At 39.3% G+C, this 18,925-nt stretch overlaps 1 protein-coding gene across 7 annotated transcripts in view; it reads right to left on the bottom strand.

Annotated features, from left to right (window-relative positions):
- PLXNB2 (plexin B2) overlaps nt 1-18,925 on the bottom strand; it is a 351,723-nt gene that overhangs the window by 91,299 nt on the left and 241,499 nt on the right. For all 7 annotated transcript variants that reach the window (XM_035128378.3, XM_088676784.1, XM_088676785.1 and 4 more), the window contains 4 exons: nt 17,304-17,489; nt 15,975-16,097; nt 10,192-10,292; nt 4,881-5,007 (listed from right to left, as the gene is read on the bottom strand). In XM_035128378.3, the coding sequence (XP_034984269.3) occupies nt 4,881-5,007; nt 10,192-10,292; nt 15,975-16,097; nt 17,304-17,489 (537 nt within the window). The remainder of the gene's footprint in view (nt 1-4,880; nt 5,008-10,191; nt 10,293-15,974; nt 16,098-17,303; nt 17,490-18,925) is intronic.

Below are 18,925 nucleotides of genomic sequence, written 5' to 3' on the forward strand. Positions count from 1 at the left end.
CCCAGAAACATAAAAGAGTTTTGAAAAATAACAGGTTAGGAATTGAGTATATATCGGCAGACATAAAGAAAAGGAGAGGAGTGGTCACATACGTGAAAAACTATCTGAAAGCCGAAAAAGCCTTCCAAGATGAAGAAGGGAGGATAATAGGAGTAAGGATATTTACTTTAAAAGGGAAGGTCATGGTGGTAAATGCATATGCCCCGAATGGTTGTAAAACTAAATTTTTCAAAAAAATGGAAAGAATTCTAAATGAACATATCGAAAGTGAAGAGATTATTCTGGCAGGAGATTTTAATGGCGTGGTCTTACCCAAGATAGATAGATCAGATGGGGTCAGGAAAGAAGGAGGGAAGCTACCCGGGAGTTTCTTTCGATTAGTGGATAATTATGAGCTAAAAGATGTGTGGAGATTGAGGAACCCATCAGAGAGAAAATATACATTCTATTCGGGGGCGAGAAACTCGGCCTCAAGAATTGATTCAATCTGGCTCACAGGGGGTCTAATAGCGATGACTAGGAAATGTGAGATCTTAGTAAAGTCCATCACAGACCACAATGCGACCATGGTCAGGCTAAAGGAAAATAATCTAGATAGAAGAAGGTGGCGCATGGATGATAGAGTATTGGAGGATGAACTATTTGTAGGCAAGATGAAGGAATTGATGAATGAGTTCTTCCAACTTAATGTATCCCATGAGATGGAATTATCAACCGTCTGGGATGCGAGCAAGGCATATGCCAGGGGATTGTACATTCAACAGAAAAGTAGAATTAAAAGAGAGAAGGGGGAAAAGTTAGAAAGGATAGGGAAGGAAATAAAGGAAAAGGAAAAGGAATTGGGGAAGAAACCTAAGGACAGAGAATTAATAACACAATTAAAAATTTTACAGGAAAGGCTGACTCAGGTATTGGATGAGGAAATAGTAAATAGAATCAAATGGTCCAAGCAAAGGACATTTGAATACGGAGGCAAAGCGGGGAAGTTCCTGGCTTGGAAATTGAGGAAACAGCAAAGTGAAAGATTAATAACAGCAGTGAATGAAGGGGGAAAGAGATGGACTAATTTTGAAGATATACAAAACTGCTTCGTCAAATATTACAAGAAATTGTATAAAGGGGGAGAGTTAAATGAAAAGAAATTGGAAGAATATTTTAGAAAGTTTAAAGAGAACCCCATTACCTTGGAAGAAAAGGAGATATTAAATAAGGCGGTGTCAAGGCAGGAGATAGAGGATGCCATATCCAAAATTAAACTGGGGAAATCGCCAGGGCCGGACGGCCTTACCGGCTGTCATTATAAAATCTTTAAGAATGAGCTAATAGAGACGTATCAAAAATTAATGAATGAAATATTGGAAAAAGGGGCGCCCCCAAAGACATGGCAGGAAGCGTTCGTAACCTTAATTCCCAAAGATAAAGGGGGAAAGGAGGAGTTAGGAAACTATAGACCCATATCATTGTTAAATGTTGATTATAAAATCTTCGCGGACATCTTAGCCACCAGAATAAAAGGAATATTAAACAGACTTATAGGACATGAACAGCAGGGTTTTCTACCCAAAAGGAAAATGTACAATAACCTAAGAATTCTCCTAAATCTATTCGAATATATAGACTGGAACCCCAGCAAAAAAGCTGCATTTATTTTTCTAGATGCCGAAAAGGCTTTCGATAATTTAGAGTGGGGATTTATGAAAAGAGCCTTGGGAAAATTTGGAATAGGGGGTAAATTTATGAAAGCAATTGAGGCAATTTATAGCACACAAACGGCCAGATTAATCATTAATGGAAAGCTATCGGAAGAATTTGGAATATTTAAAGGAACACGTCAAGGGTGCCCTTTATCGCCGCTATTATTCATCGCAGCATTAGAATTCCTAATCTGCGACTTTAGGATTGATGAGGAGTTTAAAGGGATCTCAATAGGGAAAAGGATTTTTAAATTAAGAGCGTTTGCCGATGATATTATTGTAATGATGGAGGATCCAATTGACATGATGGGAAAGTTAGAACAGAAATTGTTAAATTATGGAGAATTAGCGGGATTTAAAGTAAATGGGGGGAAAACTAAAATAATGACAAAAAATTTAAGGAAAGATGAATTGGACAAACTGAAGAGTATTATTGAGTGGGAAATAACGAATAAAATAAAATATCTGGGAATAGTAGTAACACCAAATAATGTTAACCTATTTGAAGATAATTATGTTAAAACATGGAAAACGATTAGAGAGGATTTGGATAAATGGGGAGGGCTAAATATGACTTTTTCAGGGAGAATAGCGGCGACTAAAATGATGATTCTACCCAAAATTTTATTTTTATTTCAAATGATACCAATTAGAATTAAAAAAGAAACATTTGACATGTGGCAAAAAGATATTAGCAGATTCATTTGGGAAAAGAAAAAAGCTAGGGTCCAATATAGATTACTGACAGATGCCAAAGAGAGGGGAGGATGGGGGGTCCCTAACCTGAAGATCTATTACGCAGCAGCGTGCCTATGCTGGATGAGAGAGTGGTTTTTACTAGAAGATCAAGACCTATTAAATTTGGAAGGCTTCAGAAATACACGGGGTTGGCACTCGTATCTGCTAAAAGAAAAAACAGGAGACTATAATTCCTTCTCAGACCATGTCTTTAAAAGATCTCTATTTAATGTCTGGAATGAATATAGGGAACTTTTAGAACCCAAAATCCCCTGGTGGACCTCCCCCTTGGAGATGGTTTCAATGAGTAAAGATCCTAAAGGAGGAAAGTGGGTAACATACAAGGAATTAGTAGATAAGGTTAATGACCAATATGTATTAAAACCCTACCATCAAATAGAACAATACTGTCTGAGCTGGCTACATTATTGCCAGGTGTTAAGCATCTTCAATAAACACAAAGCGGTTGGATTTGTTGAAAATAGATCAAAATTACAGGAATTACTATTAGACAACCCCACAAAGTCTTTAGCAAAAATTTACAAACATTTACTTGAATGGGATATGAAAGATGAGATGACTAAACACGTAATGATAAGATGGGCGCAGGATGTTGGAAGAACGATCTATAGCTCTCAGTGGGACAAATTGTGGGGGGAGGATATTAATTTCACGGCTTGTATGGGGATAAAAGAAAATATATGGAAAATGGTATCTAGGTGGCACTTGACACCGGCCAAATTAGCCAAGATATATAAAAAGGAATCTGATAGATGCTGGAAGTGTAAAGCAGAAGCAGGAGATTATCTTCACTGCTGGTGGAATTGTAGCAAAGTGAGTATATTTTGGAATAACGTTTACGAGAAATTAAAAAAAATGTTGAAGTGGACGTTTGAAAAAAAACCCGAGACCTTCCTCCTAAGCTTGCTACCTGAGAACACCCCCAAAGATAGGAGAAGTCTCCTCCTATACGCATGTGCAGCGGCAAGAATAGTACTAGCCAAAAACTGGAAAGGAGATAAAGTCCCATCACTTGAAGATTGGCATCTAAAATTGGTAGAATATATGAATTTAGCCAGAATAACGGCAATAATTAGGAAAACTTCTAAACAAAAATTAAAAACGGAATGGAGTTATGCAGTAGAGTATTTTCACAAAGAGGGATTAAGCTCAAAATGGGTGATATGCCTAGAATAGAAACAACAAGCTGCTAGATAAACATTTAAAGTAGGGAAGATGGAAATGAAATGAATAAAAATATGTGTATAATATATTTGAGAAACACATAATTATTAAAGAGAATCATTTCAAGGAAGAAACACAATGATTTAGGAATGGTGAAAGGAAACCGATCTCATTATCTGGAAGTTTCTTTTTATTGTGGGATATTTCCCCTCTCTTTTTTTTCTTTTTTTTTCTTTTTTCTTTTTATGGTACTTTGAAATTGTACCTTCCTTTTTTTTCTCTCTCTCTCTCTTTTTTTTTCTTCTTCTCTCTCCTTTGTGTTTTCTTTTTTGCATTTTGTATCTTGTATTTTGTATGCTTTGTGCTTTTGATTTGTCTGTCACCATCTTATCTTTTTGCTTTTTGATTTTGACCACTTTATGTAATTACTGCCATTTTATGAGTTATCACTTGTATGACTTTTAATAGAAGAAATAAAGTTGTTTTTAAACTGAATAAAAAAAAAAAAAATTCCATATACCCGCATTTAGCTGCTGATATATCAGTGTTGAAAACAAAGTATTGCCCAGCCCTAGCACTAAACTAAATCACCAGAGGGTGAGCTGTTGTGCTAATCATAGTGACAATCTGCTTAGCTATTTACCCTGTTGGACTTCCAAGATGAGACATGAATCCCAAACTCATAAGGCAAGGTTCACTGAAACCCTACCTGCGAGCAGTGGGAGAGTCCTCTAAAATTGATAGTCCTTGAAAACAATTAGAAGTTTTTCTCAGTTAAAAAGTAGACAGCAAGGGGAAGGGATCCCTTACATTTTTGTTTAAAAAATGATAAGCATGTGAGCTGTTTGCACTCTTTCCACCCCCTCCCCTCCAATTGCCAGAGCCCTAAGAAACTGTGCCAGAGGTTTGTGCTCAAGCCTAGCTCACTTGCCACCCAGCAACTCTTTCACAAGTTTCCCCCCTGCCTGCAAGCAGGCGCTGGTTGTGAGCAGAGGCTGGATGATCTGTTGAAGGCTTCAACTGTGCAATTAACAAGATGAGTAAGTCCCTGGCAGGGGGTGGTGCCGCGGACCCCCTGGGTGTGTTTTGCGGACCCCCAGGGGTTCCCAGACCCCTAATTGGGAACCGCTGCTTTAGAACATTGCAAAACAAATGCACACATAATTACATGCAAGGACAATTCCCTCACCCCCCACACAATATGATTTGGATTCTCTCTCTCCCTCTCCCTCTCCAACACACATACGATTCTGTTGCGCTTACCTTTCCTGGGGCTCTCCGGCTCATATTTTGAGGGTAAGCACTTGTAATATTCAGGCAAATGCCAGCTGGGCTCCAGAGCCAGTGGTTTTCCTGAACTGATCTTGCACAGTCTTTTTTCCTTGTGCATCTGGAATAAATTACAAAAATTAAAGTAATTAAAATTTTAAAATCCACACTCATTAACCAAAATACAAAAGCATTCAAATGCATACGGTAAGCACTGGTGGTGGAAAGGTGGCATAGAATGTGTGCTTAATATTTATTTCCTTTTCTTCTGTTTACTTATTATTCTTTATGACAGGGTAATTACCTGTTAGCATTTTCAAATTACAACAACAAACATTCAAATATTCATCTTAAATTCAATGAACTGTACACAAAGTGTGTGTGTGTGTGTGGGGGGGAACTTAACCTCGTATTCAAGTAACATGTTAACAGAAAGGTAGTTTAGCTGTTAAGGAACAATATTGTGCCTACAGAGTGTGGAAATTTGGAGTGTTTTGCTTATTCCTTAACACACTGCAAATTTGTCACCAGGTCTTTAGTCTCAGCCTGAGGCTTAGCTCTGTCAACTCATGCTTGAGCCACAAAAGAAAACATACATCCTTGGCTACAAGATTTACTATTCCTCACTGCTGGTGGAAAAATGAACTCAAGGAAAATCCAAATCCAATACTTTATTGCGGCCATAGGCCCATATTTAGATGTCAACACAAAATAATCTACATCATACAGGAGAATAAAATAGAACAAAAGAAAAGAAAATGAATTGAATTAATTCCATTCATGTAAATCCTATCTCTATAAATATTATAAATTACAATTACAAAGTAAGAACAACATATCACTTAGTTCATCTGGTCACCACTATAAATCAAACACTTGGACGAAATATCATTAATCATAAAGTAACCCATTTTTCCTCTTATAGGATAGAACTGCAATCAGGTATCCAGCTACAAGGAGTGATCTACTCGGATCATTATCCTGTAGCAGATATATTAGCTGGGATTCCGAAGTCTTATCCAAAGTTTCTGATATTAAGGGGGATAAAAATCTGGTCCGAGGGACCATGTGCAAGGGACAACAGAATAATATATGATGAAGGGATTCTATGGATCTGTTGTCACATGCACACAGAACTGAACTCTGGCCTTTTGAGAAACTATTATTCACAACATTGGAAGGAAAGACATTAAATCTTGCCTTAATAAAGGCAAATCTATGGGCGGCGACTGATAGGGATGTCAAATAAGATGGAAACTCAAGGAAAATTCTTGAAATATAAAACCACTTTCACCTTCTCTCAATCATTGTACTGAATCGAGTAGATGCAGAGGTGCCAAGCAGAGCAACACAAGGAAACCTGTTGCGGTCTCTGGATGGCTAAATATTTTACAGACACACCTTCCTGAAATGTAAAATATCATGAAGGGCAAGTGCAGCAAACACACTGCATAACAATGGATAGCAACAAGGAGTCTTCTCACACCTTAAAAGACTGACAGATCTGTTGTGGCCCCAAGCTTCTATGGCTAGAGCCGATTTCATCAAACACATTGTTTTGTGAATGAAAATCTACCGGTAGCAGCTCTGTATTTGCCTATCCTGCACTAAACTTGCACAATATTGTCTCTGCTAACCGACAGTGGTTCTCAGGGTTTCATAGAAGAGTCTTTACAATTCCTATCTGGAAATGCTGGTAATCTGAACCAGGTCTACAGGAGTTCCTACAACTCACGAGTTCTATAACTACACCCTTTTTCCATCAATACAACTATTGATTACAGTTTGGTACAGGTGAGCCCTAACTTTGAAAAATTAAAATTAAGTCATGCTGACTGCAATTCCCAAAATTGCGTTTGAAAGAAAACATAACCAGAGCAGGTAATTTAGTAGCAGGAAAAAAAAAAGCAATTTGGTGGCTTGGTAAAATCTTGCGGCAGATCAGTTATTAATTAGGAGGGCTGTGCTGAACTCAGATGCTTTTCCTTTCAGTTGTTTGGGGTGGGGGTGGGGAAAGTAAAGAGCCAAATATCGGTTCATTGGCAGCTGCAGTCCTTGGGAAGGCCTAGGACCTCTAGGAATTTGGTGCCTCATGAAACATATATCATCTGCTGTGGATTTGCAGCCTTCATTTTGAGGCTGGTCCTGCACCTCCCAAGGCCACCAGGCCTAGTTAGTGATATTGTGTATGATAACAACAGCTGGGAAATTATTATTGTATTTTATTGTTTGCCCGCTCTCTGTAACTCCAATATCCTTGAACTTGTTTCCCACTTGCTGAAATTATAGACATCTGCATTGGGTTCCAATATTTTCCTGCTGCTTTTTAATGATTTAAATAAACCTTGTTTATTTTGTTTTTTAAACAAACAAACAAACACCTGGTGTGGATTTCTGGAAAGCGATTCCAATTCCGAATCCAGTGCCCAGACTGTGTGTGTGTGTGTGTGTGTGTGTGTGTGTGTGTGTGTGTGTGTGTCACTGAAAAGGGCTTTGGACTGACTTAGACACTCTCATTCTGACATTTGGACCTGCAACAAATTGCTGCAGTATGGCGTGCACCTGTTCAGGATTCCAATCACGCCCTATTCTAGGACACTCCATTTCCCAAAAATTTCTAGTCTCTATTCACCCCCACCCCACCCAAAGCCAGCCAGCATTTCTCCCCCCCCCAGCTTACAATGCTCCCTGGGCTCTTTTGTGGGGGGGGGGTCCTTCTTTAGACACTTGGAGACTTAATTGTCTGTAAGTGTATGTGATCAAAACTGGCTGTTTGCTGACAAAGACCTTTGAAAGTCTTTAATAATGAGGTCAGGAGTCACCATGAGAAGTCTTAGAGAAAAGCTGAGATCCCCCCAACCTGGCAAAATGCAAATATGCCTTTGCATTCATAGGTAGTCAGCCTCTCATTCAAATTAAATTGTGTGGTTTCCACTGCATTTCAAGTATGTATATATAGAGGGGTATTCTTCGTTTGGCTTCATGATAAGCTTTGAGGCAATTTTACTGCTGCAGTTAAGATGTTTGCAGTGGAAGTAGGATTCCTGAAACCTATCTCCTTTTTCCTATAATTAAGTAAACCTTGTATGCCAGTAGCATGCACTTCATATCACAAAATCCCACATGGTTCTGCCATGGGGTTAATTAACCTGGAAGTTTGAAGCAGAGGAGACTGACTTTGAGCCATATCACCAACCCTTACTTATTTTAAAATAAGCCTCCAGCCATGCAAAAACCTTCGTTCAGCAAATGCTAAGCCTACTTTGGGGGCATAACAGTTACGGCAGGGTGTTCAATGATAGGCCCAGGTGAGGGCCTATAATTTCATTTCAGAACAAAAAAGAACTCACTTTCAATTTCAATTTCTCAATTTCAGAACAAAAAGAACAGTCACAGGTGGTGATGTTCCCCCAATTAATACCTTGCAAAAGATTTCAAGTTCAATCAGCTGTCTGTGTTCTCACCTCTTAAGAGGTATGAAAAGTTGTGTCGCTCAAAATAAGCAATTAAAAGCAATAATCAAAGGAAAAGGAAAGGCACAAATTTGGAAATCCACGTATCGAGCTTGCTAAATTCAAACTCTCAGGACATTTCCTTCAAATTAGGGGGAAGAGCTTGTTCTCTTTTCAGCTCACCAGCCTATTTTCTTTGCATAGTTTAAGTCACGGTCAAGGTGGCTGACAACATCAAATTATTTACATAAGTCGCTCTTCCAGTTGCAGAAATATAACAAAATGTAAATAGTCTGCAACCAGCGCGATAGAGCACTTCTGCGCATGCGTGAAGAGCGCAGAATGCTTCTGCACATGCGGCAAAACCCGGAAGTAAACACTTCTGGTTCCGCCGCATTCGTATCACAAAAGAAAGGCAATCCGCAGCAGACGCAACATGAGATGACTGTATAAACAATCAGCTAATTAAAACATCTCAATAAATATGGAATGAAATTTCCCATGTAATTCACAAGAAGGTCTAACAATAAAAATACCAACAGCAGGAATAAAGCATTGCTGAGTTGCATCCAATCTCAGCCCGAGCTGGAGTAAACAATGAAGACAATGGATGTAAAAGGCAAAAGAGTTATACCAATCTGAAGAGACGCCAGAGTATATGGAATTGTCATTGTTAATCCTTATAGTGATTTGGAAAACATTTCTTTCCCCTGGTTTTTTTCATGTTCTCACTTTTTATTTTAAGTCATTTATTTTCAGTGTGGTTTTTTTTAAAAAAAACCTAATAATAATTATAGTAATAATAATAATAGTAATAATAATAATAGTAATAATAATAATAAAGGCAATGGATGTGACTAACTTACGTTCATAAATGGCTCCTGTTTAAAATGCAGGAGGACCCACAGCCAATCTGAGCTACATGGAGCAATGGTCCGATTTGAACCATCCCTGTGTGTTGTGGTTCTGAAGAAAAGCTATGACAGACCAACACAGTTTAATTTTGCTATTTAGGTGTGTCACAGCAACAGAAAGCATTTTAGAGAAATCTTCAACGTTATGAGGAGATTTCCTCTTAAAACACTGAAGATCTCGGCTTTTATCTTGGTTTATTTTGACTTCTCATAGCTTCCAGCGTGGGAGCACGGAGGGCTAAGTGAACTAATAAGCAAACAAGAGTGCTCTGTTTTTTGTTCTTTTCTTTTTATCTGTCTTAAAATTTGTATGCTCAGTGTGTCAATAAAGTAGTTCTGACACCCTGGTAGGAAATAATCACTACCAGGAATCTCAACTGACATGAAGGTGTAAATCGTGAAAAAGGAACTGGAAAACTAGCATCCACCTCATCCATAGTCAATGTGTGTTTGGTAGAAATGGAAGGCAACTTTTTGCCACAACGCCCTGAATATAATAAATTTCAGCATTTGTCTCGGTAGCAGACAAAAACTTAAAACATCAGAAACCTAAAAGCAAAATTGAAATTCAGTATGGTTCTCTTCCCTCCACCATCCAAAGATTTCCAAGTGCTGTTTTTCAGCTGGAGGGATTGTATTAAGGAATGTTTAGAGTTAAAATACTAGAATAAGACTATCACCAGATAAATGCTAGATATTCACCAGCTGTGGCTTGGCAACCACCATTTTCATGCAAATTATATACAAGCTATACAGACAAAATATGCAAATTAGCTTCCTCCCTGCTGCTCATTATATGTTTACACTGTGGTAATTTGTGATGAAGAGTTTTTCCCAGTTCTGGTACAAATGCTTTGAAGAAATCATTCAGCATACATGATATTCTGAAAAGAAACAACATGCATAATACAATATATCCCTGTAGCATGGAATACTTACTTTCCCTCTGTTACACACCAGCCGCAATACGGATCCCGGGCTTGAATGCACAGGTCACAGGTTGAGTAACTCATACATTCTTGGACAGGCAAGCGAAACACCTAATAAGAGTAGATACATCTAATAATAAATTGCGGGAAAGTGCTTTGGTTTTGAATAGATTATATATCTCTAATACGCTTTTCATATTTTTGCACCCCTAGCCAATTCACAAGTTGTCCTAAGCTCACAGGAATTTGTTTGCATCATCAATATTTGCAGTAAACTTAAGGTCATGTTTGTGGACAAACCACTTGAGGCCACTGAGCACCTCTCCTAAAAAGTATAGCATTAAAAAAACCCAAAAACAAATAAATAAAAAGCAGCTGTGCGTGCACTCTTTAAGAGTGATGCTGAGGGAATGTGCATTAATCCTTTCTTCTCTGCTGTTTTCTGGATAGGAACCCCTCTGACTCCAAAGCACCCACACCCACACACCCCAAAATGCACACTACTCATTATTATCAGTGTTCAAAACTCCCATTGTTCCAGACGCGTTTTGCAACAGGGAATTTCATTAGCGTGAGCAGTTTCTGAGCTCTGGGTGCAGTACTGCACCTAAGATTTCAGATTAAAACTGCAGAGTAGAAGGAAAGGAGGACCGCTTTCTGCCTCCCCACTTTCAGCCACTCTCTAGACCAGGCATTCCCAAACTGCAGCCCTCCAGATGTTTTGGCCTACAACTCCCATGATCCCTAGCTAACAGGACCAATGGTCGGGGAAGATGGGGATTGTAGTCCAAAACATCTGGAGGGCCGAAGTTTGGGGATGCCTGCTCTAGACAATGTAAAAAGTGAACATAATATTTTAGCTGCAGTTCATTCATTTTCAGCTTTGTATTCTTGTTATAAGTTTCTGTCATGGTGTTCCATTGCGCCAAAAGCCCTTTAGTCATGCTGGCCACATGGGCTGTCTGTGGGCAAATGCTGGCTCCCTTGGCCTGAAAGAGAGATGAGCACTGCAACCCCACAGTCGCCTTTCACTAGACTTAAATGTCCAGGGGTCCTTTACCCTTTTACTTTTTTCATCACCAAAAAAAGTCTCAAAAGTTACTATGATGCCATGTTTGCATATTCCTCAAGGAACAGAATTTCTAACTATACCAAACAGTTATGAAAAAGCGCAGAAATATTTTAAATAGGACATTCAAAGCATGTTATACATGTTCAGATTCAGATCTACCTGTTGATATTGGATGTGGTCTGTGACACTAAACACCTGGAAGTTTCAGAGCAATTTTATCCCCAAGGGATTGCGTTTAGAATTTCATTTGTTTTGCTTCATTGGGGATACATTCATAAGCAATTTATTATCAAGGAGATGGCTTTCTGTTACCAAGGCGGTCAGTTCACATGTCTCAAAAGTCTTTTGGCTCCTTTTGATTTACTCTACAGGTGACAGTGCAATGAGTATGGGATTTTCCCAAGTGTACAGATGAAGTTACGGTAACTTCAGCATTGGTTGCCTGCTGTTATTGAAAGCCTCATAGGATTGAGAGGTGCAAGAACTCTGGATTTATGCCAGTGCCTAATTTAAGACAGAAGCCAGTTGCCAACTGCTAACACAAGCAAATGTCTCTATTCAGTCATTAATTAGCCCTGACAAGGTAGATGCTTCCTTTTCTTGTAATTGGCATTGTTCCACCGATAACTTAAAAAAAACAAGCAGCAACAAAACTGGGGTAGTACCACTAGCAGGCTAAAAGAAAGAGAGAGGATGGAGGTAAATCCATGTGCCTCAAAACAGTGTTTAGACTCTAATGGGATTTTGGCGAAAATCCCTATCTCAAGTATAAGAGCTCAAAAACATAAATAAGAAAAGGATAACTGGTAAAAATGAAAATGGAACCAAATTCCCCAACCCCACAATGGATTTTGGGGTTGTTTCATTTTCAGGGGTTTGTTTCTAACTTGGTTTTGTTCAAACAAACACATTTTGTTGTAGCAGTATTGCTTTGAATGCTTGTAATATTCTTACACAAAGAAACCTTTAACGTATCTCACTCTGTATTGTTTCTGTAACAATCATTCTTTCTGTTCTACTGTATGTGGCATTCGCTACTTTATAGTATCCTTGTGAAAACATTTTCTCTGAAACACATTGGGCACTAAATAAACCTTGTTTTGTAGCGCCTGGAGTTTCATTCCTCTACCTGTTTGGACTGTTCTCTCCCTTACCAAATCAAAGGGTTAGGCTCATCTATCTCTGCTCTTCATGAAGGACATTCCTGTTATACCTATGTTCCAGATACATTATGGCTTTTATTGGGTCACAATTCTCACGTATATTCCCAAGCGCCACTTGTATTGTCATTTATCATCCAAAAAAATCTACTTTGGCCTGTGGCATCAGTCTCACTCTAGCATTCCCTTCTGCTGAACATAAGTCACTTTTTGTCTTCCTTTGCCTTCCTCTTTCCCCTAGAGGGACGTTTATTCCAACCATTGCATGTCTTTAGTCTTCCTCAATCTGGTTGTTCCACAGTTGTTGGTTTGATCCCCGTGGGACATCCATGACAACAGATTGCTCCAACACCAGAGAGCTCCTTTCCTTTACTATCACTTCCCCTTGCCTTTTCTCTGCTATTTTCTTTTGGGCAGCAAGGAGCCTTTGACTACTTTTGAACCATTTGGGGGGTGTTATCAATAACTTGGGTTGCTTCCTTGGACACTATACAAGGCAGGGCTCTAAAGTGATCTATGGAGGCTTGCTTACCTCCCCCCCCTCTGTCATTACTACAATGATCCACAATCTACCTCTCAATATTTGAAGCACACAACCACAAGACTCATATCTTGCTCATGTTTCAAGCATGTCCACACAGGGGCGAAACTCATGGCGAAACTCAGGGAACTTGTTCCTTTCCCTCTCCTTTGTCCCAGTGGAGCAGGTAATATAAAATCACAGAATTGTAGAGTTGGAAGGGATCCCAAGGGCCATTTAGTCCAACCCCATGCAATGCAGGAATCTCAACAAACTCATACATGACAGATGACCATCCAACCTCTGCTTAAAAGCCTCAAATGAAGGAGACTCCACCACCTTCTGAGGGAGTCTGTTCCACTGTCAAACAGCTCTTCCTGTCAGAAAGTTATTCCTGATGTCTCCTTGCAATCTGCTTTCTTGTAATTTGAACCCATTGCTTTGTGTCCTAGCTTTCTGGAACAGGAGAAATTAAGTTTGCTCCATCCTCCATGTGACAGCCCTTTAGATATTTGAAGATGGCTTTCATATCTCCTCTTAGTCTTCTCTTTTCACACTAAAGCCAGCTCCTTCAACCGTTCCTCATAAGGTTTGGTTTTCAGACACTTTATCATCTTAATCACCCTCCTCTGTACACGTTTCAGCTTGTCAACATCCTTCTTAAAGTGTGGTGCCCAGAACTGGGCACAGGACTCCAGGAGTGCTCTGACCAACGCGGAATAGAGTAGGACTATAACTTCCCTTGATTGGGACAGTATACTTCTGTTGATGCAACCTAGAATAGCATTCCCTTTTTTTTTTGCTGCTGCATCACACTGTTTACTCAAGTCAAGCTTGTGGTCCACAAAGACCCTTATATCTCTTTAACATGTATTACTGGTAAGCCAGGTGTTCCCCATCTTATATTCATGCAGCTGGTTCTAAGTGTCCCTACTGAAATTCATTCTGCTAGCTTGGGCCCAGTTCTCCAATCTGTTAAGATCATATTGAATCCCAATTCTGCCTTCTGCCTTAACTTTGGGTTCCTGCATGCAGAAATGTTATTATCTTTGAACCCAAATGTGGGTTCATTGGTTCCCCCAAGTAGTTAAGGTTAAAGGGACACTGCAATTTCCCATAGTATACAATGAACTCTGGATAAAAGGGATTACAAATATCACACCTCATGGATTACAGGGGTCAACGAAACACGTGAACAGGCCCAGATGCAGGCTGGCAAAACACTCACAGTCATGTGATAAAATCACTCAATAATCCTAGCACTAAATTGTAAGTCATTAGAGAACTACAAATTAAATTTAAATCTCCTCTTCTTGCTTTAAAAAAAATATCTCGAAGAGAATCCTTTTGCAGTGTTGATTATACTAATTATGCCTATTGCCCAAACAAGCACCTGTTGATGATTCTTAATGATGCTTTGAATTTGCTGAGCAGAAGATGGAGGAACAGACCCTGAGCCACAAAGCTAGCAGGAATAATAACTACTTTCTGCTGTTCTGTTTTTGAAAGGGAATACTACTAAGCCTGAGAGCCCCTGCATCTGCTTATGTGCCACATAAAACAAAAGAGACTATGCAGGGGAGGAATTTCCCCATCTCTACACAATACTATTGTTGTCTGGTGTATTTGGGGCTGTCTTTAAAACACCCTGGAAACCTTAGTTGGTCTATAACTGAGATGCAAGATTATTAACTGGCACTGGGTGGTTTGACCATATTACAACAATGCTTCTCTCAGTTGTACTGGCTCCCAGCCCATTTCAGGGACAAATTAAAATGGTTGTTTTTAACCTTTAAAAGCTCTAAATAGTTTGGGACAAGGTTACCTGAAAGATTACCTTCTGTCATTTGTTCCTACTTAAACTCCAGTCCCCAGCGCCTCTACTGAATGAACTGAGGCAGGCCACCACCAGAGTATTTTCAGTGGTGGCACCTCAGTTGTGGAACAGCCTTCCCAACTAACAGCTTTGCCCAGCACCCTCTTTGTGATCTTTTTGGTGTTGAGGTAAATGTCATCCTCTGCTGTTTGTTTTTTTGTTTTTGTTTTTAAAGAAACCTCCCTTAATTTTGGGGAGGCAGCAAATTCTGTTCTGTTAAACTGACACAGTTTTAAAAATATTTTTAAAATGGTTTTGTGTTTTGATTTGTATTGCCATTGCTTTGACTTATTTACTGTAAGCTGCCTGGGGAACATGCTACGCTATGGGGTAGCATACAAATGTCATAAACGCACATACAATATCAAGGAAATAAATTTTAAACAGAGCTGCTACAAGCTACCCTCCGCTTATTTAGCAAAACATACATGGAAACGATAGAAAAGGAACCAGGGAGCATCTAACAGTTTCTCTGTGCGATACCTACTTGCTTTCCATTCCCCTATTTGTCCCTGAAAAAGCTGCATCAAATCCTCTTCATGTACACATTACTTGCGCGCGCGCACACACACACACATACACTGTAGAGTTCTTGATGCCATAACTCTGGTCCCAGGAAGCACACGACAGCCAGCTTTCAAATCACCAGAATGACCAATGATAGGCCATGTGGTTCAATAGTTTGCATGCTGGACTTGGGCTAAGGCCAAGCCGAACTACACATTACACCAGGAGATCTCCTGGGTTTTTGTTTTTTGTTTTGCTTTGGCCCAAGTGCATAATTAGCTGCTGCTCTACACCCAGAGTTCCTTCACATCTCTATCGAATGAGGATGAGCCATTTCCTTTCCATGAAAGGTTGCTTTCTCTGTGCACTTGCAATGGGTCTGCATAGTTGCCTGCTGAATGAAAATAAAGCAATCACATTGTCTTGGGGCATGTGCTGAGAGCGCCAGCTCTGGGAACACTGGTTAACTTCTGATTTTGTGTGTGTGTGTGGCAAAAATATGCCTTCCTATTCAAGGGACTATTCCTGTGTATTTCTTGTGATTTCCGTTTAGCAACACAGTTATAGGTCCAGCTCACCCTGCAGATATGCCCTGAGAAACATGTGCAAATTGAACACAATCTTTAAAGTTTCATTGCCGTTTCCAAGCATTTTGTACCTCTTTTGCAGTCATCACATACAAGTTCTCTTGGAGAGCATCTAGGGCGAGATCTTTCTGGATAGGCTTGTTTTTTTCAACAAGGACTCCAGCATATTCCTTTTCAGGATTCGACAGAAACACCTGGAATACAAATCAACTACATTATCTTAGCTATTCCAGTAAATAAAGAAGTATTTAAGTTTATACACATTTAGACATTTAGATCATAGAATCATACAACTGGAAGGGCCACAAGAGTCAAACAAGTTTCAAAATTACACTCAATATATTATAAAGTTCATTCATAATTTCTGATCCTCATTTTGTATTAGGGATATCTATTAAGGTTTCATACTCAAGAGACCTTGCTATTAGCCTGGACATATTCTAACCTGTTTTACTTTTCCATTTGGTAATGAAATTATCTTGCTTTGCCATTGTTCTCATGAGCTCCTTTTCTTGCAAGTGCTCCTTGACTTCCTTGCTCTTGGCAAGCTAGTAGAGTTTGCTGTTCTATCAAGCTCTGGTATGCACAAATCATTTGCTTGCAAGTCGTAACTGGAAACATCATTCAAAGTGGGTTCCCAGTTTTAGTCCGTAGGACAAATGTAGTTTGCACAAACCATAGCTTTCCCATTTCAAACACAGCAGTGAACTGGTCATACAAGGAGACAAGGAAGAGCAGTAATATAGCTCATCGTCAATGGCTGAACATAGGACTGGCTCAGAACCATTTTCTCTCTACAAATCTGCAGTGTTATATTTCTAGTTATCTGTTGGGAATGGGAGAAAAAAGATACATTAGTATGAGGGAGAACTCTATCAGGCTTTGATTAAATGAAGACTTTGGTTGCCCTAACTCTACTAAATAACAACTGCAACAAACAGAGGTGTTCCAGGTTTCTGCCAGGCTAATGGGTTTATGTTTATTTGAATTTGAATGCACACACAGGTACAGCTTTGAGAATGACATATTTTAACATGGTTTCATTGATTTTGGGCTGCAGTATGTTCACAGATTTTGATTTCATGGTGTTCAGGAACGGTTATGATTTTTTTATGGTTACTTTTAATTCTGGGGTTCAATACGTCACTATTGCCACAATACATATAAGCAAATTGTTTGAATATGCTTATCGGATTTACTTAATGAAATGCTTTATTGAAAGTTTGTTACGTTTAAAAGTCAAGCAACATACCGGATAAACCTTATATCTATGGCAGATTCATTCTGGCCATAGCTTTCTTATATTGCAAAAATAGGCCATGCTTCTTTTTTTAAACAAACAAACAAACAAACAAACAACAACAACAACAACAAGAAAGCATTTAAGACGTTGAGGTTACCTTCAGGATTCTGCCGTCTGATGTCCCAACAAATGCTACTGTACTATTCATGTTCTCTACTGCAAAGGTCACTGCAGTTAAGTCTATACCCTTCTTCTTCAATAAAGGTTCTGTAGTAATTCCCTCTCTGCTTCCCAGAGGGTATGGTAAATGTTCAGAACCACATGGAAAGGCTTGGCTTGAATTCTAAGAAATGAAGCAAGAAACCAAAACACAACAGTCAGATGGGTGATAAACTCTGAACTTTGAAACTAGGGCTGAAATCCAACACTTATGCCACACTATGTGTGGAGGGGGTTCATCTGAATGGAGGTACCCCTATGCTCAGCTTACATCACTTCTGGTGCAGATCTCGCCCATCCTTGCTAGTTGAAGGTCCCACAGGTCCTCAGGGTAGCTTACGATCCACCCCTGAGCTAAGGTGGTTGCAGAAATTATCTCAGGTGTCCCCTAGACAAAGATTCTGTGGGCTGGATATATGGTACAGATAGCACCCAAAATTCACCCCAAACTGAAGCATGTTGTGATGTGGAAACTCCTCTCTCATATCTTAAGCAGGGCATCCACATGAAGTTGTTTCGACTTGAGGGTCCTTAGTAAGCCCTTCTTTGAAGAGGCTGTATCAAGGGACCATGGCCCATGCTTGGGTTGGGAGGTAGGAAGGCACAGAAAACTGCCCCATTGGAAATCCTTTTTATTTTCTCTATGGAAGATTTCCCACCACCACCACCACCACCACACATACACAGTTTTTCAAATTGAAAAATGGGATATTTGGGGGATGCTTTAAAAAGTCTCCTGTGTAATATTTTCCCCTTTTAGAATGAGGCAAATCATTTTATAGCTTTTTATTTTTTAAAAAGAAATACAAGATAGAAAATATTAAAATCTGGCCACACTCAAATCTAAGGTGAATTTCTGGATGTAAAGGACACTAATATACGATAGGAAGCATTTTATTTTATTTTTTAAAAGAGTCATCCATAATTTCGCTGAGTTTCAGATACAAGCCATAAAAGCTAGTACAGTGGTACCTTGGTTTACGAACTTAATTCGTTCTGGAAGTCTGTTCTTAAACCAAAACTGTTCTTAAACCGAGGCATGCTTTCCCTAAGGAGGTCTCCTGTGGCCGGTGCCCTTCCACCGTTCGGATTCCATTCTTAGACTGAGATAAAGTTCTCAAACCATGACACTATTTCTAGTTTTGCGGAGTTGGCAAACCAAATCGTTCTTAAAACGGACTGTTCTTAAACCGAGGTACCACTGTAATGATGTTGTGGAGAGTGCGGCAAGATTTTTGAGTGACGCATGAAATTACGTCACCATAGGTCCCGAGAGCCATCTTCATACCTCATGATGCCAGGGCAGTTTTATCCTAAAGTATATCCTACTATGTTTTGTTAACTGCGTTGTGTTCTGACCCATGTATACTATGCACTTTTTTTATGCCAATAAAGGAGATTGATTGATTGATAGATAAAAAAGTTATAGACATAAGCTTGTCATAATTACACTGACACTTAACATTGTTCTGCCCACATTATTGTCTCTAGGAATGAGAAAAACTAATGTCTCGATTTTAGCTTTTGCAAAAGGATTTGAAGCCAAAGTGGTAACAAATG

The sequence above is a fragment of the Zootoca vivipara genome, chromosome 9 (assembly GCF_965207765.1).
Source record: "Zootoca vivipara chromosome 9, rZooViv2.hap1.1, whole genome shotgun sequence".
NCBI classification, from domain to species: Eukaryota; Metazoa; Chordata; class Lepidosauria; order Squamata; family Lacertidae; genus Zootoca; species Zootoca vivipara.